Source organism: Anolis carolinensis, chromosome 5 (genome assembly GCF_035594765.1).
Source record: "Anolis carolinensis isolate JA03-04 chromosome 5, rAnoCar3.1.pri, whole genome shotgun sequence".
In the NCBI taxonomy this organism is placed as follows: Eukaryota; Metazoa; Chordata; class Lepidosauria; order Squamata; family Dactyloidae; genus Anolis; species Anolis carolinensis.
The window spans coordinates 7354576-7382310 of record NC_085845.1 but is presented as its reverse complement, the minus strand read 5'-3'; the positions used below and the strand labels follow the sequence as shown (position 1 = coordinate 7382310).

General features: G+C 40.7%; 2 protein-coding genes across 2 annotated transcripts in view; both read right to left on the bottom strand.

The window, feature by feature from the left end:
* The window catches only part of ddrgk1 (DDRGK domain containing 1), a 35020-nt gene extending 22061 nt beyond the window's left edge, over positions 1-12959 (bottom strand). The window contains exons 1-2 of the mRNA XM_062981044.1: positions 12801-12959; positions 5007-5162 (exon numbers count right to left, since the gene is read on the bottom strand). Of these exons, the coding sequence (XP_062837114.1) occupies positions 5007-5162; positions 12801-12888 (244 nt within the window). The 5' untranslated portion in view covers positions 12889-12959. The remainder of the gene's footprint in view (positions 1-5006; positions 5163-12800) is intronic.
* A 2350-nt stretch (positions 12960-15309) lies between these two features.
* LOC107983285 (olfactory receptor class A-like protein 1) lies at positions 15310-19618 on the bottom strand. Its single transcript, XM_062981043.1, has one exon. The coding sequence runs from the start codon at positions 19425-19427 to the stop codon at positions 18465-18467; it is 963 nt and encodes a 320-aa protein (XP_062837113.1). The 5' UTR covers positions 19428-19618; the 3' UTR covers positions 15310-18464.
* Positions 19619-27735: the final 8117 nt, after the last annotated feature.

Sequence of the window (27735 nt, the reverse complement as noted above, 5' to 3'; positions counted from 1 at the left end):
GCTCAAAGGCATGCTCAGGAGAATTAAGAATTCAAAAGGAGCATACAAGTCCCCTTCAGTCTGTCCTCTCTGCACTATGTTGTGTCCCTGATACATTTTGTTATTACATCTTATGTATGTGCCTGTATCTCTAACAAGGGGGTGGTTTAACCTCCTGTTTACCAGTAAGACTGAATGATTGCGTTGTGAAATGATGTGTGTGTAAAATGTGCATTATCAACATGAAGCATTTGGAAAGCTCTGCTCTATGGAGATCTTCCACTGGACCTAGAGATTGCTACAACAAGCTCCTCTTTAGGAATTTCTAGCTCATCGAGGGCAACATCATCCTTATGGTTGCTTTCAAAGAGTCACTGAATCCATGGATGGAGATTCTGTGGATATAGAGGGCCAACTATTAACTTTTTAACATCAGTATCCTTTAGTTTTGGTCTCCAGATCTTCCTGAGAGGACAACTCCCATTATTTTTGATTATCCACCATGCAGACTAGGGATATTGAGAATTGTAACCCAATAGCACTGGGTGGGGTAAGGTGGAAAGACATTTTAAAGTTAGACTTCATACCCACAAGTCTTGCAACTCAATCCAAACCCTACTCTCCTGACTAAAGAGAACAAACTGGAGCCTTACAGATGTCACTGAATAACAACTCCCATCTACTCTATCCATGATGTCTAATAATGAGGAATACAGGAGTTGGAGTCCAGCATCTGGAGGCTCACATAACATGTCATGGAGGGCCGGATTTGGAGAAGCTAGAGTACGTGTGCTTTAGCTTCTCCAGCAAAAACCAATGGTCAGCTTCTGGAGGATCTAGGGATTCCTTAGAGAGATCATACTAAACAAATATACTGATAATACATCTAAAAAGGTTAAAGGGATGACTATATTCTCTTTGAAGTGGAGCCGAAAAGGGCAGTGCAACATAGATTAAACTAAACCATACTTTAGTAGTACAAGCAGTCCGCAAGTTACAAATAAGATAGGTTCTATGTGTTGTTGAAGGCTTTCATGGTTGGAATCACTGGTTTGCGGTGAGTTTTCTAGGCTGTATGGGCATGTTCCAGAAGCATTCTCTCCTGACGTTTCGCCCACATCTATGGCTGGCATCCTCAGAGGTTGGAAACTAGGCTCTGTAGGTTTATTCTTAAGGTGAATTTGTACGGTAAACAGGTACATTTTAAAAAGTGTAACGCCAGCCAAAATATATATTTTTAGCTTCGGATCACATAGGGAAGGGTTAACATCCCTGTGGTATCTGTTTTGCTGTCTGTGTCCCTGTTCAGAAGATTTCCTTTCCCTTTCTGTTTCTGTGATCATTGGATTTTGAAAAAATTGGCTTGTTGTGGAAACAAGGATTGGGGATAAAGCTTCCTCCCTGACAATAACTCTTCCAGGAGTGGATTTCCCTTCCTTCCAAGGGGGAGATTTATCTCACTTCCTGTTATCTCACCCGCGTTCTTAACTATGAGTTGTTTGTAAGTCGGATGTTTTAAACTTGGGGACTGCCTTTAGTGTGACAAATCACACTTTGGAGTAATACCTGAAGAGAACCACAAATTATTTCTTGACATTTTACCATTTCAAACTGCCCCAGGCAGGTGTCACTTGAGTGACAATGCTTGACTGGTCAACCAACCCAACGACTGAGTCCCAATATGGCTGTGACTTGTTTCACCCACGCTGCACTCCTCTGCTGTTGTGGAAGACTCAATGAAAGCAGCACCAGCCTTTGAGATTACTTCAAGGGTGTTCAGTAATTTGACAGAAATTATAAGCAGCCTGGCCTGAAAACATCAAAAGCATTTTTTCTGATTTCATTCTTTTTGAAATGCCTTCACACTTCAAAGAGATACACCCTAAGTTGAAAAGTTCAGGGCTGTCAATTTATCATCTGCGCACCCACCAAATGTAATCATGAATTCAGACGGTGCGCGGTTACGACAGAACAAAGAGGAAAAGTTCTACAATTTTTCAAAGTGGAAGAGCAGAGCGCCCCATCAAAAAAAGGAAAAAAAGGAAGGCATCCAGGGGTTGCTTGCTCATTACGCACTGCCTGCTTCCCAGCAAAGAAACATCCTTGGTTTTGACAGGTAGAAAATTCCACCTGACAGGAGAGAGTCTGCAGGTCAGAGAAGGGGCAGAGCTTAGCTGTAGGGCTGATCCAGAGAGTTTGTGGACCCAGGCGCCTTGTGGGGTCGCAGCAAATTGCGATTAAGTCGCAAACGCCATGCAGAAAACCCCAGGTTCACCTTCTCCCCAAAGCAAAGCAGGTAGCAAAGCTGGAGGACTTCTGGGAAGGGAAAGATAGTTTGCATGGGCTAAGGAGTGGCCTGGATCACGATAATAGCCTTCATATGCTTCCACAAAGCCTTGCTAGAAACCAGAAGATGACTAATGATTCTTAGTTGATCTGGAGGCAGTATTCTAAGCAGTCTGTTCAACCTATGTGGTTTTATATGTTTTTATGGATTTAACCTGAATTGTTTTTAATACTAATGATGTTTAATACTGTTTTAATATTTGTATATTTAATATTTGCCATACACACCGAGGGGGGGGGGCACAAGGGAGGTTCCAGACCAAGCACAATCCAAAGACTTCAATGGTGGATCAGGCACATGTTACAATAGCTGTGAAGATGGAAGAAAGATGCAACAGGTTGAGGAGCCACCATTGTCGTGTTAACCACGCCACTGGTTGGGACCCTCATTCTGTGAAGACTGTGTGTTGATCGGCTGTGCACCGACCTCCACATATTAAAAAACTTCACACATAGGCGTCATCCAAGAACTTGGAAGGCCAACATACTCAGACAACAAGGGATTGCCTAAGTAAGTAAATATTTGTATATTTTAAATTGTATTGTAATGTTTCTAATGTTAGCTGTTTTGAGTCTCCTTACGGAGAGAAAAAGTGGGATATAAACATAATAATAATGATAATGATGATAATAATAATAATAATAATAATAATAATATATCCAAAGCTCTCTCAGTAACTCTGTTGTGATTTGGTACTGCATCTATCCTATATACCCATATATAAGTCTAGAAATTTCAGGGGGGAAAAATCAACCCAAAAAAACCTGAATCGGCTTGTCCATGATTCATTGTACCTTGACACTTATCAAGAAAAGGAACCACCCCCTTCTCTGAGCACAGTAGAGAATGGGGAAAAAGCTTAATCCAAACTGAAAGGACCTAAAAGAAGCACCAATTCCTTCTATTCTCTCTCCTGCTTTTGGTCTTGTCCCTCTGAGGTAACACTACTGCTTTCCCCTTTCTGTGGGAAGACTCTCAACTTATCCGTGGGTCACATTGAAATCCACAATTTTGGTTCCAAAACCTGCCTTTGCATTATACATGAGGTCAATTTATTCAATTTATCTATCTATCTAAAAGTCAAATTATGTCTGCTTGTCTGTCTGTTTATACTACATAGGCTGTTGCTAGGTGAAGTGGTCCTCTGTGATGTTACTGGGAAAGAAAGGTGACAATAGGTGTATGAGAGGAAGGGAGGAAAGGAAAGAAAGAGCCATATTGTCCTAGAGATATTGCGAGGTAGGCCCTTTCAGAGCTGGAGAAGGGGGAGGGAGGGAAGGTGGAAAGAAAGAAAGAAAGAAAGAAAGAAAGAAAGGAAGAAAGATGAAAGAAAGGATGGAAGGAGAAGGAAAAAGGGGGAAGAGGGAAGAAAGAAAGAAAAACAGAAAGAGGAAAAAAAGGGAGGGAAGGAAAGGAAAGAGAAAGAAAGGATGAAAGCGAGGAGCAATGGTGCCCTTCCAACACCTGGGCAATGCCAGGTTTATACTCTAGTGCAGAGTTTCTCAAATTGTGCTCCTCCAGATGTTTTGGACTTCAGCTCCCACAATTCCTAATATCTGTTAAGCTGGCTGGGATTTCTGGGAGCTGAAGTCCAAAACACCTGGAGGAGTAGTTTGAGAAATACTGCTCTAGTGAGTATACAGTAGAGTCTCACTTATCCAACACTCGCTTATCCAACGTTCTGGATTATCCAACACATTTTTGTAGTCAATGTTTTCAATACATCATGATATTTTGGTGCTAAATTCGTAAATACAGTAATTACTACATTGCATTATTGCGTATTGAACTACTTTTTCTGTCAAATTTGTTGTGTAACATGATGTTTTGGTGCTTAATTTGTAAAATCATAACCTAATTTGATGTTTAATAAGCTTTTCATAATCCCTCCTTATTATCCAACATATTCGCTTATCCAACATTCTGCCGGCCCGTTTATCTTGGATAAGTGAGACTCTACTGTATATGATAACAGTACATTTTTACTCAATGTAATGGTTTTCACAAATGTCCCAAGACTTCTTGAACATGAGAAGGCAGGATGCACACTCTCTAAATCAGTGGTTCCTAACCTTTTTTGACCAGGGACCACTCTCCAACATTAGTACCAAAAGGGTTATGAATCGGTTTTTGATCAACTTTAGATTCGGTTTGGTTATTTAGGGTGCTAATTCAGAAAATTGCATTGGACAGACCACATCAGCTCTAGTTTCTGATGCAAAACATATGCCATCCAGTAGTCGCCATCTGCCCGCCCATAGAAAACCATCTTTAATAATCTAGAGCTGATGTGGTCTATCCAATGCAATTTCCTGAATCAGCACCCCAAATAAACCCAGGAACAAGTCTAAAAATGAAGACACCAAGGCACTGCCACTTCCAGACACCACATGGAACAGCTCCGCTCAGGGGGAGGGAGGAGGAGAAGCAGCAGTCAGGGGGCTTGTTGTCACTCCTTTCATGGGAAGTCAGTCTCTCCTCTCTCTTGATATCCCCGTTGCCTTGGCACTATAAGGGTTTTGCGAGACCAGTCGCTCCCCTTGCAATGGTGTCGTAACAGTGAGGCCATGGACCACATTTTAGTTCTTGGGGACCACTGGTGGTCCGTGGACCATAGGTTAGGAACCACTGCTCTTAATGAACCATTGCACAAGGTACTAATCTCATTGGCAAAGATTACCTTCTGACGCGTCCTCTGCCTGCTGCCGCCTCTGAGCCAGCAACCTGTTTCCCATGTTCCTTCGGCGTCGTGGCATTCCCTCGCCCCGCTCTCCAGTGAAGGGCTGAGGCCTGGCTGCTGCAGCGGCCACCACCTGCTGGTGGTGATCTTCATCATCTAAACAGAAGACAGATATTTATATTTAGGTCCTCCAGCATGACACCGTGGTCAATGTCAGACAAAAGTTGACCATATAGTGTATTGGAGGACTAAGGGATTCCAAAAAAGAACTTATTTAATCAAATCCAAAATGATAAAATCTGCAAACGTAAATAATAATAATAATAATAATAATAAAAAAAAAACTTTATTTATACCCCACCACCATCTCCCCGTGGGGACTCGGAGCGGCTCACAATGTTACAAAAGTAACAGCGCAAATACATAAACAATACACACAGTTTAAAACACAAGAAGATGATAAAACAGAAGTTAAAACAAAGGTTTATACAACAGTAATAATATCAATAGTAATAATATCAAACAACCACCAATGCAATTCAGTCAACTTCAAAGGTGGGGGGGACTATAGCAGCAATATAAGATAAAATCATTAGATTAAAATACCCCAATGAAAGGAACCTAATAACATTCAGAATAGAATTATAATGAGGCTGGTAAAACTCACGATTGTAGAGGGTTGAATGAAGTTTTCTATTTTAGCTTTTACTAAGCATGGAGCAATATACTCACTGGCACTACTATGCAGAGGAGATGCCACATCTTAAAATCAGCCCTAAAAATTAGCACTTTTTATGGTGATGTTACATTCATTCTTTGCATTTGAATCTGTTCTTTAAATTGTTTTGAAATGCAGACAGTTTAATGTGACTAACTGTAACTGTTCATATGTTTTATTCCAACATATAATTTTTTAAGCATGGCATTCTTTTTATTTTGAAAGCCTGTCTTGAGTCCCAACAGTGGGGGCAGATAGGATTGGGACATATTGCTGAGATGGTGCTTCCTTATACACTTTTATTCAGGAGAGCTCCTATGAGATTGCACAACAACGTAATGACAAACACTCAACTAATACTGTTTTTCATGACTTCTAGCTACATCTCTACAGATGGTGAAATAAATGAACAACAGGTATGGCAGACACAGCATTTCCTTCAAGGCATTTCCAACCTATGGTGAACTTATAAAAGGTTTTCTTGGCAAGTTTTGCTCAGACGAGGTGTGCCATTGCTGTCCTCTGAGGCTGAGAGAGTGTGACTTGCCCAAGGTTGCTCATGGGATTTTATGGTTGGTGGCTTAAAGAAAGAATTTCAAATATTGCTGACATTTCTCAGAGTTGAAACTATCCTAGAAATACAGTAAAATTAAATTCAAGACACTGAAAATTAAATCAGTATGTTAAAAGAACTAAATTGGTGCTGTGTTTCTTCAAGCCATTTCTGACTTGAAAACAGTTCAAATTGCATTTTTTCAAAATAGTTTGGCTGAATTTATTTTATGTATATTTCTATTCTGAATTCTGTATTTATTTCCAGGATGTGGTGATAGTTTACTTTTCCATTATTTATTGTACTGGTTACTGGATATGTAAACTTGTTGAATGATAAATCCCTTATATGAAATGCTCAGGACCAGAAGATTTTGGATTTTCATGTCTATAGGGAAATATCTTGGGAGGTGGGAGCGAAGCCTTACATTAAATTCATTTATATTTCATATGTGCCTTATACACATAGCTTGAAGGTATTTTAATACATTTAAAATATTTTGTGCATATAGCAAAGTTTGGACACACTGAACCATCCGAAAGCAAAGGTGCTACTATCTCAGTCATGTGATACTTTTAAATTTTTGGAGTATTTTAGAATTCCAGAGAAGTGCTGCTCAACCTGTATTACAAACCATGTAGAATCAGCTGTCAAAATGGCATGAAAAGGTTGCCCAAAAGAGTGACGTTCCACTGTGTATATGCCTCCAAGTTGCTTGTCAACTTATGGTGACTCCATAAATCTCATAGCTTCTTTGTAGACAAGACATAACCAGAGGTAGTTTGGCAGAAATATAAATGCATGCAAATGTCCCAAACATGCAATTCAGTCAAATAAGCTATGGTCCCTAAACATACTTGACAGGAGTTAGTTGCTCCATGTTTTCTGCATGTCTTATGACAGGAATACCCTGATAAGAGCTGTCAGTGCATATTACCACATTCAGCCCCCAGAGTCACAAAGAAATGAACTACCTTTTGAGTCTGATTTTTTTTTGTTCTGAAGGTTTGATGTTACATCAAAAAAAGGAAGAGGAAAGAGAAGGCGCCGTTGGTGGGATAGATTGGCACGAGCTCTGTTTGTAATATGTTATAGTCTGAAGGCAGTGGTTCAAGAAAGAATTGCTTGTGCCCTGTGCCTTTTTTGAAAATAAAAGCTATCATTCATTTAAATCTATCTCACATGCTAACTAGAAACTCACACCACTGTTAAAGAAGAAACAGAAGAAACAGTGATGAATGTCAGTTTAGAATACTGAAATTATTTCCATTCTATTTTTAAATTGTTTGTACTGATTTAAGTGTACCACCAGAGATTTAATTACATTGGGCAAAGCAAAAATAAATTGAGAACAAGCTGCTGCAGTGAAGACGAAGTGCAATTGACACATTCTATTGAAACAATAAAAGGCAAAATTAATAGAAGTTGTGACCATATAGTGGTTTTAATGTTGGAGTATGACTATAGAAGACAGTGTTCAAATTCCTACTTGGTCATGGAAACCCACTGGATGACTTTTGACAAATCACACACTCTCAGCCTCAAAAGGAAAGGAATCACAAACTTCTGAACAAAGTATGTCAAAAAAATACAATGTTAGCTTAGGGTCGCTATAAGTTTGGAAACAAGGTGAAAGCACATGACAACACCTATGGCTGGTGTATCTTTCTTTCTCTCAGTCTCCTTTTAACCCGATTTCAGATAAATTTGCATCCATAAATGATAGCAATACATATAGAATCACAGATTTGGAAGAGACCCCCAAAGACCATCCAGTCCAACCCCCTGCCATACAGGAAGATGTAATTCAAGCCCTCCCAACAGATGGTCCTCCAGTCTCTGCTTAAAAACCTCCAGAGAAGAAGACTCTACCATAATTTCATACGATTGAAGAGCATCCATCACACACATTGCTAGGACAGGGTAGCTAACTTTAAAACCATTTATCTATCTATCTATCTGTCTATCTATTTATCTATCTAAAGATAATGCTTGCTTAGATTCTCCCTTCTTTGTATAAATTGTAGGCAAGCTGTCCCTACAATATCAATTTATCTAGCTTATCTCCAGATAGGCAACATTGCCAAAATACCTTTATTAGGGCCAAATGAAAATCACAAAGCAAGATAAGCTTGAGTTTCACATAATTCTTTCGTGGGTAAAGTGGTAAACAAAAGAAGTTGTTGTGGTCATATAATCCCATTTTCCTTTTTTTGTAATGGCAAAATTTTATTATTTGTGATTATTTTTTTAAAAAGGAGTATTAATAAATTTAGGTAAATGCAAAACCATTATGAGGATTCTTGCCCAGGCAGGTGGTAGGATTAGAGGTTTGGGGAATTTCTTCCGAAGTTCAATATTATCATTCTTAATGGAGAAGGAGAAGATGCATAAGAGGGTTTGAGAAATACTGGATTGTGTAACGATGCTTAAAAGCAAGCACACTGCCCCACATCCTGGGAGCCTGGCAATGCTTCCCAACTGAAATACTAGCACAGTTCAGAGGTGCTCAGCTTGCGAAATATCAAGACTGACTTGTAACAGATGGGTTGGAGAGGAAACAATAACACTATGTAACAAAATTTGAAAAGATATTCTGTTCCTGGTTTGAAAGTGTTATTTCCTATTTAATTGTTGGTCCTTACTTTGAAAGTACAGTAGAGTCTCACTTATCCAAGCCTCGCTTATCCAAACCTCTGGATAACCCAAGCCATTTTTGTAGTCAATGTTTTCAATATATCATGATATTTTGGTGCTAAATTCGTAAATACAGTAATTACAACATAATATTACTGCGTATTGAACTACTTTTTCTGTCAAATTTGTTGTATAACATGAAGTTTTGGTGCTTAATTTGTAAAATCATAACCTAATTTGATGTTTAATAGGCTTTTCCTTAATCCCTCCTTATTATCCAAGATATTCGCTTATCCAAGCTTCTGCCGGCCCGTTTAGCTTGGATAAGTGAGACTCTACTGTAGTTGGTTCTACTCCAGAAACTTCGTTTATCGTGCCACAAACTATGTTGAATTGATTGACACTCTATGAGATATTCATTGAAAAACTATAGCAAAATGTGCTATAGCATGATGTTCCTTCCACAAATACAAAGTTGTTGCAGTTTAATCAACTTTTTCTACGTTTTTATGAAAGAAACAATTAGGTGATGACATTTATAACCCCGGAACAGAAATCATAGTGTGACATAGTGTAATCAACACCTGGTGGTGGATATAATATGGCAATAATAATAATAATAATAATAATAATAATAATACTTCTTTATTTTTCTATCCTGCCATCATCTCCCCGAAGGGACTCGGGGCAGCTAACATGGGGCCAAGTCCAAAACAGAAACAAAAAGTTAAAACAGGTATCAATAACTAAAAACAGTGTCGACACAACAATCAGGCAAAATAAACAATTAAATAATTCAATTGCAATTAAAATACAAAATACAGTATACTACCATCATTACTATATGAAACTGAAGTAGTAAAACAAGCATCACCACTGATGGATAAAATGGGGACGGTCATATAAAAGTGCATAATTTCAAGGCCATTAGAACAAAGAAGTGCTCGATGTACTTCAGCATTGTGTTGTCAAAGGCTTTCATGACCGGAATCACTGGGTTGCTCTGAGTTTTTCGGGCTGCATGGCCATGAGTCTCTCCTGACATTTCGCCTGCATCTGTGGCTGGCATTCTCAGAGGTTTGTTGGAAATGAGGCAAGTGGGGTTTTTGTATGTACCGTATGTATGTACAGTAGAGTCTCGCTTATCCAACGTAAACGGGCTGGCAGAACGTTGGATAAGCGAATATGTTGGATAATAAGGAGAGATTAAGGAAAAGCCTATTAAACATCAAATTAGGTTATGATTTTACAAATTAAGCACCAAAACATCATGTTATACAACAAATTTGACAGAAAAAGTAGTTCAATGCGCAGTAATGCTATGTAGTAATTACTGTACAGTATTTACAAATTTAGCACCAAAATGTCATGATGTATTGAAAACATTGACTACAAAAATGAGTTGGATAATCCAGAATGTTGGATAAGTGAGTGTTGGATAAGTGAGACTCTACTGTATGTAGAATGTCCAGGATGGGAGAAAGAACCCTTATCTGTTTGAAGCAAGTGTGAATGTTGCAATTAGCCAACTTGATTATTATTGAAAAGCCTTGCATTTGCAAAGGCTGGCTGTTGCTGCCTGGGGGCATCCTCTGTTTGGAAGGTGTTAAATGGCACTTGATGTTTGCTTTCTGGACTTCCCCTGTTTCTGAGTGGTGTTCCTTATATACTGTCTTGAATCTGGTGTTTTTAAAATACTGGCATCCAGATTTTTTTCATATTCATGCTTTCCTCCTTTCTGTTGAAATTGTCCACATGCTTGTGAATTTTAATGGCTTCTCTGTGTCGTCTGACATGGTGGTTGTCAGAGTGGTCCAGCATTTCTGTGTTCTCATATAATATTCTATGTCCAGGTTGGCTCATCAAGTGCTCTGTTATGGCTGACTTCTCTGGTTGGATTGGTCTGCAGTGTCTTCCATGTTCTTTCATTTGTGTTTGGCAATACTGCGCTTGGGGGTTCCTATGTAGACTTGTCCACAGCTGCATGGTATATGATAGACTACTGCAGTGGTGAGAGGATTCCTCTTATACTAAAATGTAGCATTTGTTGAATTTTTTTGGAGGATCTGTAAATTGTTTGGAGGTTGTGTTTCTTCATCGGCTTCCCTATGTGGTCAGTAGTTCCCCTGATGTCTGGTAAGATCCTCGAAGTGGATCTTTGTTTTTACTCTCATGGCTTGTTCTTGGTCTTGCAACTCTTTTGATGTCTGTCGTAGAATACCCTGTTTCCCTGAAAATAAGACATCCCCTGAGAATAAGACTTAGTAGAGGTTTTGCTAAATTGCTAAATATAAGGCCTCCCCAGAAAGTAAGACCTAACAAAGTTTTTGTTTGGAAGCATGCCCACCAAACAGAACACCAGAGTACACAGGATCGGTAGATGTACATAATATAGATTGTTGTACAGTAGAGTCTCACTTATCCAATACTCACTTATCCAACGTTCTGGATTATCCAACACATTTTTGTAGTCAATGTTTTCAATATACAGTAGAGTCTCACTTATCCAAGCTAAAATAGCACGATATTTTGAAAACATTGACTACAAAAATGGCTTGGATAATCCAGAAGCTTGGATAAGCGAGGCTTGGATAAGTGAGACTCTACTGTATTGTGATATTTTGGTGCTAAATTCATAAATACATTAATTACTACATAGCATTACTGCGTATTAGACTACTTTTTCTGCCAAATTATGATGTTTTGGTGCTTCATTTGTAAAATCATAACCTCATTTGATGTTTAATAGGCTTTTCCTTAATGCCTCCTTATTATCCAACATATTCACTTATCCAACATTCTGCCGGCCCGTTTATGTTGGATAAGTGAGACTCTACTGTACATGCAAATAGTGGTAGTAACAAGAAATTCTTGATAGGATCCACAGTTTGTCTGGTTATGCTGGTTTGTGATGACAACTATTGTATATAATAAATGTTCTTTTTTTTTTTTGTTCAACAATAAATGTGAATTCTTATTCATGGAAAAATAAGACATCCCCTGAAAATAAGACCTAGCATATCTTTGGGAGCAAAAATTAATATAAGACACTGTCTTATTTTCGGGGAAACACGGTACCCATTGGCCTGAAGACTAATTCAACCAGAGAAGTCAGCGATAGCAGTGCGCTTGTTGCAATTGACCACCTTGATTAGCACTGAATGGTTTCGCAGCTTCAAAGCCTGGCTGCTTCCTGCCTGGGGGAATTCCAGACTTGAAACTATCAGGGCCAGCTAACACTTCCCAACAAAGGATTCTCCCAAGTAGCAAGCAGACAGGCTCTGAAGCTGCAAGGCTATTCAATGCTAATTAAGGTGGCCAATGGCAACATTCACATGTGCCTCAAGCAGAAGAGTTTTTCTCTCACCCTTTATTTTTCCACAGATATATAAACCCCACTTGCCTAGTTTCCAACAGACCTCACAACCTCTGTGGATGCCTGCCATGGATGTGGGCGAAACGTCAGGAGAGAATGCTTCTGGAACACAGAATCATAGAATAGTGGATTTGGGAGAGACCTCATGGGCCATCCAGTCCAACCCCTTGCCAAGAAGCAGGAAATCACATTCAAAGCACATAGTCATACAGCCCGGAAAACTCTCAGCAACCCAGTGATTCTGGCCATGAAAGCCTTCCATAACACAAAGAAGTAAGTGCTCAATGTATTCTCCATTTCACTTATGCAGGGCATGGGATCACAGAGTTGGAAGAGACCCCTAAAGGCCATCTAGTCCAACTCTGTGATCCGAAGACACCATCAAAGCCCTCCCGACAGATAGCCATCCAACTTCTGCTTCAAGTCTGGGAAAGCAGACTTGAAGCTGGGAAAGCAATAGGTTTGTGAGAGACTGGGGGGGATTCTGGGATGTATAGTCCAAAGCCCTACCGGCTTGTGCTCGTCCCCTGACTCTGCTGACGAAGATAATCAGCGCCACCAATAGAACCGCAGCACAGACATAGAGCACGGCGTCCATCTTGAAACACGTGACTTCGCCTCAGCCTCCTTGCTCCTCCCCTTTCCTGTCCCTAGCCACGCCCCCTCATTTGCAAGGTGGTTTTCTCTGACCAATCCAGAGCCAGCTTTGCAATCAAACGCGCCTTGAAAGGAAACCACGCCCCTTCTTTGATCCTCCGTCCAATCAGGTCACTTGGGAGGAGGGAGAGTGAACATATTTGACGTAGCGTCGTAGCATAGCAACGAAAGAGGCCCCCGATTTTTGACACTCGCCCCGCCCCTTTTTATAGCTGGCTCATCAAGTGCCTGTTTGGGGGAAAGATTCCCAGGATTCCACAACAGCCTTGAACCAGAGAAGGGAAAAGTGGTGCCAAAGTGCATGAATTCTGCATTTCAAAATGGAATCCTATTCCAATTCCTCCTTATTCCATTTGGGGTGGGGTTTTTTTTTCATTTTCCCCACCAGATGTCACTACAGTCCTGGAGATGGTAGGCCTTGCCTCACAGAAAAGAAGAAAAGAAGTCCAGTTTCAATGTGTTTCAGTAAGTGCTTTATTCCAAATCAACAATATTTTACAAAGTGAATCTTTACAAGTTGGAGCAGTAATGTGCCTTTTAATAAACATACTGGGAATACTGGGTTGCTGTGAGTGTTTCGGTCTGTATGGCCATGTTCCGGCAGCATTCTCTCCTGACGTTTCGCCTGCATCTGTGGCTCATGGCATCCTCAGAGGTTCTGTTGGCATTAGGCAAATGAAGTGTGTATATATATACAATAGAGTCTCACTTATCCAACACTCACTTATCCAACGTTCTGGATTATCCAACGCATTTTTGTAGTCAATGTTTTCAATATATCGTGATATTTTGGTGCTAAATTCATAAATACAGTAATTACTACATAGCATTACTGCGCATTGAACTACTTTTTCTGCCAAATTTGTTGTCTAACATGATGTTTTGGTGCTTCATTTGTAAAATCATAACCTAATTTGATATTTAATAGGCTTTTCCTTAATGCCTCCTTATTATCCAACATATTCGCTTATCCAACATTCTGCCGGCCCGTTTATGTTGGATAAGTGAGACTCTTCTGTATATATATATGGTTGAAGGTAAAGCTTTTCCCCTGACATGAAGTCCAGTCGTGACCGACTCTGGGGGTTGTTGCTCATCTCCATTTCTAAGCCGAAGAGCCGGCGTTGTCCGGAGACATCTCCAAGGTCATGTGGCCGGCATGACTGCATGGAGCTCCGTTACCTTCCCGCAGGAGCGATACCTATTGATCTACTCACATTTGCATGTTTCCGAACTGCTAGGTTGGCAGAAGCTGTGGCTAACTGCAGGTGCTCACTCCTCACCCCGTATTTGAACCTGTGACCTTTGGGTCCGTAAGTTCAGCAGCTCAGTGCTTTAACACGCTGCACCACCGGGGGCTCCCAATATACATACATATATAGAACTGTTTGAAGCAAGTGTGAATGTTGCAATCAGCAAGCTTGAATAGCATTGAGTAGCCTTGCAGCTGCAAAGTCAATCAGTGAGGGTATCTGCATAGAGGCAGCCTGGCTGTTGCTGCCTGGAGGCATCCTCTGTTTGGGAGGTGTTAACTGTCACTTGGTTGTTTGCTGTTTGGAATTCACCTGTTTTCTGATTGCTGTTCTTTATTTATTGCAGGCACGGGCAAACTTCGGCCCTCCAAGTGTTTTGGACTTCAACCCCCACAATTCCTAACAGCCTACCGGCTGTTAGGAATTGTGGGAGTTGAAGTCCAAAACACCTGGAGGGCAGAAGTTTGTCCGTGCCTGATTTACTCTCTTGATTCTGGTGTAGACCGAGAACAAGCCACGAGAGTCAAGACAAAGATCCACCCAGAGGAAAGGTTTTCTTATCATACATCAAGGGAACCACTGACTGCACAGGAAAGCTGATGAAGAAACACAACCTACACACTATCTACAGACCCACTCAGAAAATGCAACAAGTGCTATGTTCAGCAAAGGACAAGAGGGATCCTTTCACCTCTGCAGGAGTCTACCGTATACCATGCAGCTGTGGACAAGTCTACAGAGGGACCACCAAATGCAGCAGCATTACCCAGACACAAATCAAGGAACACGAAAGGCACTGCAGACCAATCCAACCCGAGAGGTCAGCCATAGCAGAGCATATGATGAATCAACCTGAACACAGAATATTATTTGAGAACACGGAAATTCAAGACATTATGTCAGACAACACAGAGAAGTCATTGAAATCCACAAGCACACGAACAATTTCAACAGAAAGGAGGAAACCATTATTATTATATCATTCCAGCCTGGTGTCTTTGTCCAGTCACCCTCTACTACATTAGTATTAAAAAAAATACCAGAATCAAGACAGTAAATAAGGAACACCACCCACAAACAGGGGAACTCCACACAGCAAACAATCAAGGGCCAGTTAACACCTCCCAAACAGAGGATGCCTCCAGGCAACAAAAGCCTAGCTACCTCTATGCAGATAACCTCACTGATTGATTTTGAAAATTTCATGGCTACTCAATGCTAATCAAGCTTGCTAATTATAACATCCACACTTGCTTCAAACAGACAAAGGTTCTTTCTTCCACTCTGGATTCTCCACACACACACACATACATACACTTTCAAACCAGTAACAGAAAATCTTTCAATTTTTGTTACTTAGTGCAATCCACACCTATAATTCTTCTGTCTGCTGCATTTGCTTTCTGCTGCTTTTTTTGTCATCTCCTTTCCTCTGGATGTTTCCACCAAATTATTGCAATGTTAGAAATACAGTTGGACCCTTTGTAAAAACCAGACAAAATTAGACCATGGAAGCGTTACCTTGTTGGATTGCAGCTCCCATTATCCACTACTCTGAACGGTCCGCGATCACTAGTTTTTGGCCCACCCGTAAACCATTTGGTACAGCAAACAATCATTTTCTCTGCTAGCTATAATCTGTTTGCATCTACCTGCACATGGCTCGAAATGGAGGGGAGGAAACCCTTTTGTTTGCATATCTGTATTAGCCTTTCATATAGGAACACATGCGCAAGTGACAGCTATTCTTCTGCAGGGAAACTGATGATGTTACAATGGTGGGGTTGATAAGGGGATACATACAGTGAGCAAAGGAGAAGCGGACGGAGAATGCTATCTACCGATAAGTGCACTATTAAGCTCTAATGGGGTCCATTTGCTAAGCATTCACTTGCCATGCTTCTTGATTTGGGGTTTTTAATGCTGAGAGATCTGCCCTCTCCTCCTTCCAGATGGGGAAAAATACAGAATCTTAACATTAGAAGAGATCCCAAAGGCCATCCAGTCCAACCCCATTCTGCCAAGCAGGAACACAAAATCAAAGCACTCTCAACAGATGGCCATCCAGTCTGTGCTTAAAAACCTCCAGAGATAGAAGTATGCCAGAAAGGAGCCTATTCCATTGCTGAACAGCCTACTGTCAGGGGGTTCTTCCCAATGTTTAGGTGGAATACAATAAAATAATAATAATAATAATAATAATAATAATAATAATAATAATAATAAAGCTCCATTGAGTGCACTTTATTCCCAAGTTAGCAATTTGATACAGTACATACCTGCCTTTCTGGGCATCTTTCCTGTAGGGCCACACAGCAGCAAATTCCCTTACCCCCACCCAAAACATAGCTGCTTTCCTGTCCAATACTGCCTTTGAGACTTGCCTTTCTTTTCATTTTCATCAGTGTGGGGAACTGGGAGTAGTCTGCAATGCCTTCCAAAAACTGGCTACATCCACACTGTGGAATAAATGCAGTTTAAAAAGATAAAGGTTTCCCCTGACGTTAAGTCCAGTCGTGACCGACTCTGGGGGTTGGTGCTCATCTCCATTTCTAAGCCGAAAAGCCAGCGTTGTCCATAGACATCTCCAGGTCATGTGGCCGGCATGACTGCATGGAGCACCGTTTAATGCAGTTTAATACCACAATAATTGCAAAGGCTTAATGCTGTAGCATCATACAAATAATAGGGTTTATTTTTTTTTTGCCTACTTTGCCAAGGAGTTGTACTACATTTTTGCCCCTTTACTGCAGCTCGTCCATAAACCATCAATTTGATTAACACCATTCTAAGAAATGGGATGGACAATGTAACCATGGACTATTTTAGGTCCTTTATTTAACCAGGACACCAGTTTTTGAAACCAGTCTCCCATATAAGGTCTCCTGTCTCCCTTTTGTTCCCTGCACTGGATTGCTTTCTTTTGACCCAGCTTTTTGATTCTGGTTGTCTTGAATCCCTTCTCCCTCCACGGTGCCCTTTAGTAGGAGCTACATGAAAGAAGCCAGATGGGAAGGCATCGGCCTCATTTCCATTAGAGCGGAGATGAAATATGAATGTTGAAGGTGAGATATCCCAGAGTTGGTGATGTGAACAACAAAACAGAAGCTAAAAAGTAAGCTAATGTCCTCCTGCAGCAACTACACATGATTGGATTCTAAACATGTTTGAATCCTGCCTTCTTTGCAGTCTTCTTATATCTTTGTCCAATAATTAACAAGCAGAATGTATATTCCAGAAAGCAAAATATTGGTATGTGTTTTCGAAGGCTTTCATTGCCTGGATCACAGGGTTGTTGTATGTTTTCCGGGCTGTATGACCATGTTCCAGAAGTATTCTCTCCTGACGAGAGAATACTTTGGTTGGTTCATCAAGCAGAGCACTTGATGAACAGACCTGTACACAGAATATTATTTGAGAACACAGAAATGCTCGACCACTCCAACAACTATCATGTCAGGCAACACAGAGAAGCCATTGAAATCCACAAGCATGTGGACAACTTCAACAGAAAGGAGGAAACCATGAAAATGAACAAAATCTGGCTACCAGTATGAAAAAACTCCAAAATCAGAACAGTAAATAAGGAGCAGCACTCTGAAAACAGAACAATTCCAGACATGAATCAATTAGGGGCAGCTAACGACTCTGAACAAAGGATTCCCCCAGACCAGGATGTGAGGCTGGGAAGGCCATTTAATGCTAACAAAGGTGATTAATTACAACATTCACACTGGCCTCCAACAGACATTAGTTCTTTCCCCCACCCAGGAACTTCCACAGATATATAAACCTTCCTTGCTTAGTTTCTCCATACCTCATAACCTCTGAGGATGCCTGCCATAGAGGTGGATGAAACGTCAGGAGAGAATACTTCTGGAACATGACCATGCAGCCCGGAAAACATACAACAAATATTGGTATGTTGAGAAAATACAGTACAACCCATATTCATAGGGGATACATTCCTGGACATCATATGGATATACAGAACTGGACATAATAGTGAATCCTATTGACATGAAGGTCATCTGGTCCAGTAGTGCCATCTAGTCATTTCAGAGGACTTAGAAGATGTCAAGAGAGGACATATTTTCCTGGGCACGAATGACTGGACCCATAGATGTCAGTCCTGCTGGTCATATTGTATTGACTCTAGGGTGATAAACTTCTCAGGTTGTGGACTTCTCTAGTAGGAAACAAGTTCTTGCAGATAGCATTAAGCATTTCCATCCAACGAGAGTTCACTGTGAGAGCCATCCTCCTAAGATGTGCTTTGCACCTTGGTGGACATTGTATATCTGAAGCACCAGCAGGCCTCCGTCAGATACTCTCTGACTTTTCTGTAGCCAAACACCACAACATAGGAGCTGGCTGAGTAATAAATCGAAGACAGGATGCCGAAGAGCTCATTGAGGATGCTGTTCTCAAAATCGCTCTTGATGTACCCAGACATGATGGCGATCCACACCAGGTCGTTGGAGATCCAGCAGACCACATAGATGCAGAGCAAGGACAACAAGACTTTGGTGGCCTGGGCTGTGTGCTTGTTCCATCCATTGCTTGTGACTGAAGTGGTGGCCTCCACCTTCCTGCTGTGCTTGTAGAGGAGGTCAATAATGAAGCAGTTGAGGACGATGACCAACACAACCAAGGCAAGGTCCAAACTGATGGAAAAGTAAGTGGTGAACTTCATAGCCAAACTCTCTGTGGACCCTAGGCAGGTTGAAGTACTCAACCAGATGATAGTTGCATTGTCCCTGTGTGTTGTTTTCTCATACTGCAAATAAGGGATCTGTAGAAGGATGCTAACTATCCAACAACCGGCAAGGGTGCCGTTGACATATTGTCCCTGGTGCCGGTAGATGAACTTTGACCACCGATGGTTGGGTCTTCGAATCTTGATGAGATGGAGAAAGCTCAGGTTCTCTACAGACCAGATGCTGATCAGCCTCAACGTATGATACGAATAGAGAAGGATCCTGCAGCCCAGCTGATCCAAAATGTTGGCTCTGATAAAAAAAAGGAAGGCTGGAACTGTCTTGTAGCAGCAGAGAAGGAAGTTCACCAGAGACATGTTGATAATGATGCGGTCCAAAGGCTGCACAGCTTTGTTTCGGACAGCGTTGCTGATGAAGGCAAAGAGGACGATGAGATTGCCAATCATGCCGATGATGGACGATAGGCAAAGGATGATGGACGTGGTGAAGATGAGGCTGTGGCCCATGGTGGCGCACGTCTGCTCTTATGCATCTCCTCCTTTGATTGCTGCCGAAGTTGTTTTCCAAACGCAGGAGGCTTATGGGCTCTTTTATACGCCACCTTTCCCTCTCAACACACTCACACCCCTTGAGTTACTCAGGCCCATAATTACTCTGTTATTTGTCCAAGCTTTGTTATCTCCCTGGCTGAAAAGGGTCAGGTGTAAAGCAGATTAGCCAATGATTCATCAGTCAGTGTGCTAAAACCCAGAGAAGTGGGGAAGGGAATTACGAAAGCCACCTTTCAATATATAAAATCTCTCACTTTTTCCTTTATGAATGGACACCCTCCCACCCTCATCACCAAGCCATTGGAAGATGATTTACAGCACTTTATAATAATAAAATACAGGTAATAAATGAACCAAAATACCATTCTTAGTCCCAACTAGAGCAGAATCCATGTCAGGGGTCCTCAAACTTTTTAAGCAGGGGGCTGGTCCACAATCCTTCAGACTGTTGAGGAGCCAAATTATCATTTGAAAAAGAAATACAAACAAATCCCTATGCACACTGCACATGTCTTATTTGTAGTGCAAAACAACAGCAACAATGAAAGAACAATAAAATATTTTAAAATGAAAACAATTTTAACCACCATAAACCTATCAGGCCAATGAAATAGTCAAGTTAATTAGGATTATTGTTATTGCTGCTGTTGTTGTTGTTGTGTGCCTTCAAGTCAAGTGGGCAAGCCTAAGTCTAAAATTATTTATTTATTCATTTACTACATTTATTTACTACATTTATATCCCACCCTTCTCACCCCGAAGGGAACTCAGAGCAGCTGTATGTACATACAATATGTATTATATTATTAGCATAGCACAATATTAGCATTATATATTACTATATTGAACTATACTACTATACTGTAATATTATATGTAATATATAACATGTAATTAATATTATTATATGGTGTTATTATTAGTATTACATTGTATAACATGATAATATTATCAATATCATGTATATATAATATATTATATTATTAAAACTGATATAAAAATATTATATTATAAATGAGGGCGGGGGCCAGGTAAATGACCTTGGAGGGCCGCATCCGGCCCCCGGGCCTTAGTTTGGGGACCCTTGATCCATGTAGTGTGCATTGGCATTGCAAAATGAATTAACTATCAGGGAGTCAATCCTATGGAATCCTGGGAATTGTAGTTTAGTGAGGCACCGGCACTCTTTAGCAGAGAAGGCTAAAGACCTTGTGAAACTACAACTCCCATGATTGCATCTCATTGAGGCATTATTATGGAATTTCAGCTCTGCTAAAACTGCGGGTTCGGGGCTTGGAGTACCAAGCTTCCAAAGGACCAGATAAGCCACAAACGGGTTGAAGGCTAAAATCAGAGGCTTTTTCTCAATGGCCAGAGAGGATGTCAGCAGAGATAACTCTCCAAAGAACTGACATACCTCAATGCAAACATGCAGAAATATTTATAGCACTTTGACAGCTATTCAAGAATACCACATAGCTTCCGATCCAGAATTCGGTTCAGATTCTGGTCCAGAATCTGCTCCCTGGTTGATCTGGGTCTCCACCCAACATCATTGCTGGTTGCTCTCCGCTGTGGTGAGAAACTTTAACAAAGTGTCATTGGGTTATTTTGAAAATTATGTCAATTTATGGATTTATCCAGGAGACAGGCTTGTTCGAGAAGGAATGTGGTGGGACAAGCAATAATGGCCTGAAATGATTCTTGATATCTCATCTCTGTTCAATGCAACGAGTGCTAGTCCGGATAAATGAAAGGGTGTTTAAGACGTTGGTCATGTCAATGGAAGTCCCAGGAAGGGGTTTGGTTTGATGACAGGGATGAGGAAGTGCTCCCAGGAAAAAATCAAATCATATCAAGGGAAACAGAAGAAACATCTGGAGGCTTTTGCACAAATCCATTGTATGTCTCCATAAGTCTTCCTGATGTATTGTGAGGGGATTATGATAATTATGAAGTTACATCCTGAAGTCCGAGGTGTGCTGGGGCAACATTCCAGGGGAAATTCATGAAAGGTTACTACAGAAGGCAATAGAGAAAGGAATGTGGTTTGCTGTCTGTTTCAATGGAATTGCGGATCATAATTCATAATTCTGGGGTCTGATTTTTTCTAACACCCTAGCAGTTCAAGTGGAATCAATCTGCATTAATTCTACAGTGTAGATGCATCCTTGGTCTCAAAAATCCCTTTTCAATGGCATTGTATCCAACACTGTTTGCCTTCTTTAAAATGATGACAACAATGACATCATGCCGTTAGGTCTTTAAGAAACCTAATCAGGCTTTTCCTACTTGGGGACATGGTGTACAATTTGTAGTATGTCCAAAGTTGCAGCAAGTATCTGCACTATTGGCATAGTCAACAGTCATTTTCTTTGGTCTTTTCCTAAGGACAGATACAATGAGAACACCCAGCTGGCTACTGAAGAATCATACAGGGCATCTCTTGGAAACCGGGTAGCTTTTTTTTGTTCTTGGTTGCTGGGAAATCTATAGAGCTTAGCAGTCTTTATTCAGAGGGGAACTTCCAGTAAAGAGCTTTCGTCATGCAGCCATTGAGGCAAGGGCACAATACCCCAGTAATTTGTCATTAGCCAGTGACAGGTTTAATTCTTTGCACTGATAAATTTCCCCAATAACTTATATTAAAAAGACTTTTAAAACATGAGCAGTGATAATCAAGGAGAACTCTGTGAACTTCATCACCAAGCAGAATGTTGAACCCAGGAAGATTCATACGTTACCTGAATATATACATTTTGCTTTACTTTGCATGCCCCCAAAGGCTTCTAGAATGGCTTACGTAAATTGTTAGTCCTTGCCCTTGAGCTAACATTCAAAGCAAAGGATATATGTTGCTAGTCTTTCTTTCCTCTGAGTGTTCACCTTCAGGTGCATCTACACTATAAAATTAATGCAGTTTGGGATTCTTTTAACTATCATGGCTTAATACTATGGAATCCTGGGCATTCTAGTTTGGTGATGCACCAGACTAAAAAGACAAAATACCTTATAAAACTACAACTCCATAGCATTGAGTTAAAGCAGTTAAAGTGATGAACAATTGCATTCATTCCACAGTATATATTCTATTTGTTTCTTCCATCCCCTAAAAGCAAGATATATAATGCTCCAGAGATCCTTCTATTGGCACTTGAGGGGAAAAGGTCCATACTGAGAGTATCTATTTGTTGATGATAACTGCTACCGGTATTAAGTTGGCTTTGATTTACAGTGACCCATGAATGAGAGACCTCCAAGTCAATCCTATCTTCAACAGCCCTGCTCTGGTCTTTCAGACTCAGGACATCTGTGCCTTCCTTGGTTGAGTTTATCCACCTGCAATGTGGTATTTTCTTGCTGCTTTCTACCTTGCAGAGCATTATATCTTTCCTAGAGAATCTCACAATATGTCCAAAGCACGAGAGCCTCAGTTTAGTCCTCTTGGCTTCTAGGGGAAGTTCAGCTTGGAATTGCGCTTGTTGTGTGACATCAAGTCCTTTCTGACTTACGGTGGCCTAAGGCAATGCTACTACAAGGTTTTCAAGGACAGAGAGAGTATGACTTGCTAAAGGTCTATAATCTTTTTTAGCACTCAGTGATTCCACTGAATTTTATAAGGTACTAGCTTGGGGACCCGGCGGTGCCCGGGTTATTTGAGAAAGTCATTGTTTGCCTGTGTTTGAAGTGTAGTTTTGATGCAATGTCAGCTGGATTCAGTGAGTGTGGGTGAACTACAACTTCCATATGCAGATCCCTTCGTACACACTCCATCCCCCTGTAATCAGCGTCAGGATGTTGAGAAGGTCATGGGGGCTCTATGTTGCAAGTTTGGTTTTGATCAGTGATTGTGGGAGGTCGCAGTGTTCTCGGGAAGTGAGTGAAGATACTGCAGGTCCCATCCTCCATGGTATGTCCTCCCCCAAACTGCACCAGGACATAAAGTGGGTGAAGGGAAGTATGTCTGCCAAGTTTGGTCCTGATCCATCATTAGTGAGAGTAACAGTGGTCTGTTGGAGACCAAATGTTTGAAAGTACTGCTAATCCCATCATCCTTGGTCCAGTCTTCCGCAAACTGCAGCAGGACATGAAGTGGGCCCCATTGCACCTGTGTGTCATGTTTGGTACAGTTTCGTCATTCATGGGTATCACAGTGGTCTGTGGGAGTTGAATCAGGTGAAGGTACTGCAAATCCCATCATCCTTTGTCCATCCTCCACCGAAATGCTGCAGAATGTAAAGTATGTCATTTGGGCTATGTGTACCAAGTTTGGTTCCATTCTGTCATTCGTGGCAGTTGCAGTGGTCTGAAGAAGTAAGTAAAGATACTGTAAGTCCCATTAGTCTTGGCCTGTCCTCCCCCCAAACTGACCCAGGACGTAAAGGGAGTCATGGGGGTTCTGTCTGCCAAGTTTGGTCCAGATCTATCACTGGTGGGCATGGCGGTGATCTGTGGGAGGTGAAGCAATTGAAAGTACTACAAATCCCATCATCCGTGACCCATCATCCCCCAAACGGCACCAGGACATAAAATGGGTCATAGGGGTTAGGTGTGCCAAGTTTGGGCCAGGTCCGTCATTCCTGGCGGTCACAGTTGTCTGTGAAAGTGGGAGCCAATCAGAAAGCTGCCACATACCCGCATACCCACATACATACATACATACCCACATACATACAAACTTGGACTTTTATTATATATATAGATTTTGTCTTTTCTAGTTTCGTGGAATCACATAACTCCTCTCCAACACCACATTTAGTCGACCACCAGCTAAACATGAGTCAACAGTATAATATGGCAGCGAAAAAAAGCCAATGCGATTCTAGACTGCACCAATAGAACGATAGCGTCGAGATTGAAGAACGTCATAGTACTGCTCTATTTTGCTTCTGTCAGACCTCAGTTGGAATACTGTATCTAGTTCTGGACATCGCAATGAAAGAAGGATGTTGCCAAGGGGTGGTGGCTAGATGATATTTGCTGAAAATGCATGCCGAATTGCACTAGCAGGGTAAAAAAAGGTACGCTTACGATCAGCTGAAAATGAACATATTTGCATCATTGTATATCCCTGCACTAAAAAAACCATTTGGACTTTGTTGCGATACACTGGTGTGGACTGCTCCAGTGCATGTGTGCATTTTAAAATCTTGAAGCAGCTGATGAGGGCTGTAAAGAAATGAAGCTATGCACACACAGGTGGCTGAATGGAAGCACAATTGGAAAGCAATTCCCATGAGAACTCTGTGCAACCATTCCTTTGTTCTCATGTTTATGAAATACATACAGGGCTTTAATTTACACAGTGGTCAATGGGAAATGGGGTTCAAGAGGCAAAAAGTAAAGGCAGCAGAAGGATGAGGAGAGACAATGACAAGAAATCTGCTTGTGTGCACATACAGATATCAACATCAGCGCTTAAGAGGTCCAGCACATTTTGGAGAGCCGATTTTGAAAAATTAAAAGTAAACTTCCAGTGGATGACCCCCGTCCATCTTGCAGATTTCTAAAATCTACTGCAAACAAACCTTTCAGGACTCTGGGAGGCTATTGGATGGGACTGACAGGTTGGTATTTGGACTTGTTTTTAGGTACCACTTTTTTTTAAAAAAACCACTTCTTTGTCCTGGATTATGAGGCCTTTAGGAAGGGCCCTTGGAGCAATGGATTCAAACAGTAGGAAAAAATATTCCACCCAACTTTAGAAAGACCTTCTTAATATAAGAATTTTCCAGCAAATATAAGAGTTTTTCTGCCTGGGAGAGTGGTGGGCTCTCTTTCTCTGGAGGTTTTTAAGCAAGGGTTGGATGGCCATCTGTTGGGAGTGTTTGGATTGTGTATTCCTGCATAGCAGAAGAGGGTTGGACTGGACAGCCCTTGGGGTTTCTTCCAATTCTATGATTTCAAATGTCCATCCTTCACAACATAGGAATGGGAAATAGAATGTCATGTAGAATCTAACTTTAGTATTTAATGTTATATCTCAACACTTCAAGATCTTGCCTAGTTCCGTCATAGCATTGGGTTGCTGTGAGTTTTCTGGGCTGTATGGCCATGTTCCAGAAGTATTCTCTCCTGACGTTTTGCCCACATCTATGGCAGGCATCCTCAGAAGTTGTGAGGTCTGTTGGAAACTAGGCAAGTGGGGTTTATATATCTGTGGAATGATGTCCAGAGTGGGAGAAAGAACTCTTGTCTGTTTGAGGCAAATGTGAATGTTGCCATTGGCCACCTTGATTAGCATTGAATAGCCTCGCAGCCTCAAAACCTGGCTGCTTCCTGCCCGGGGGAATCCTTTGTTAGCTGGTCCTGGTATACAGTAGACTCCTGCAGAGGTGAGAAGATCACTTCAAAGCTTTCTTTCCAAATCCTCATCTTCTTCTGATTTCTTGACAACAGTTTCTATTCTGATCAATGACTGGAAAAAAAATCCCAAACTATTTCAATGTCTTCATTGTCGACTTTAAAGTTATGTAAACCATCTGATGTCATTATTTCTTTTTTAAGTATTCAATTGTTAACTCACATTTGCGCTTCCTTCCTTGACTTTGTTCAGCATAATCGTTCTAAGTCCTTGCTATCTGCTGCCATGGTGTCAGAGTTCTCCTCTAATCCTTCAAGCCAAAAATTGTCTTCATAAGCCCTTATTGTATTCATTCATATATTCATTCCCATGTTAATCCAAGCCCTCCTTGCAAGAAATCCTTCATTATGTGCATAGTTTAGATGCAAGTCAGGTGCCTGGTTTTTCCCTTTCTATCTGGTTGTATCCCCCCAAAATTGGGATGGTATTTTGTTTGTTTAATGGATGCCTAGAAGAGGAAATTTCAGTAAGTTTCCACTCTGGAAACACTAGATCCTGAAATTATTTCATAATGTGTTTTTATGACACAATTAATGGTTTGCGAACCAAGGGCGCTGTTACATTATATCAGCTCTATTATATTGACTATGGGTGCATAGAATGAATGCGGTTTGACACCTCTTTAATTGCCATGGCTCAATGCTGTGGAATCATGAGAGTTGTAGTTTTATAAGGCCTTTCACCTTCTCTGCCAAAGAGACCAAACTACAACTCCCATGATCCCACACAGCATTGAGCCATGGCAATTAAAGTAGTGTCAAACTGCATTCATTCTATCATGTAGATGCACCCTAAGTGTTGTCAACGGAAGAGTTGTGGAATAATTGAAGTTGTAGTTTTCAAAGGTCTATAGTATTTTCTTAGAAAGATTATTTTATTTGATTGTTGTATCTTTGTTTTTAGTTTATTGATATGTGTTTTAAACTATTATACTTTGTCTCTGTTTGGGTTGCGCCCCATGTTAGCTGCCCCGAGTCCCTTCGGGGAGATGGTGGCGGGATAGAAAAATAAAGTATTATTATTATTATTATTATTATTATTATTATTATTATTATTATTAAAGAGACTTGGTGCCTCACCAGTCTACAAATCCCAGAATTCCGCAGCATTGAGCAATGACAGATTAAAGTGGTATTAAACAGCATTCATTATACATTTTTGATATCCCCTTTGTCTTGATCAGAGCCTTGGAGGCATTTTTCATTTTATCTCTCTCATCTGTAAACCTCTGGTTCTCTTAGACTTGGCAGGGATCTTTAAGGTCATCTATCCCAACCCTCTTCCATGCATGAATCTACAGCTAAAGAATAATAATAATAATAATAATAATAATAATAATAATAATAATAATACTTTATTTATACCCCGCCACCATCTCCCCAACGGGGACTCGGGGCGGCTTACATGGGGCCATGCCCAGAACAATACAATATAAACAGCATATAAAAACAACACATCACAACACAGTGAACAATACACTAAATAATAATATCAATTTCAATGCAAATCAAGAAAACAATAAACAATAAGAACACCCCAGAGATAGCAATACAATATCTGTTTAAAACCCTCCAATAAAAGTGTTGCTTATAATTATTGGAAATAACTGCACCGAGTCTCTGGATACATATCCCTTTTGGAAATAATTGGTGATCATAACCTTACTGAAAAGGAAAAATGACGTCATAACCGTTTGGCAAATGTTTGTTAATGTGGGATTTGTGTATAGGTAGTGTTTAAATGAAATTTGTGTCTAGCATGTATTGCATCATCCAGGTAATGCTATCGTGTGTAAAGAGTTAATTTGGTAAGAAGCTGTATTGACCTTGGACATGTGGCTGGAGCCAGATAGGAGTGTCCAGACTACAAATGTGTTTGTATATAGCTGATTGAATCAGAT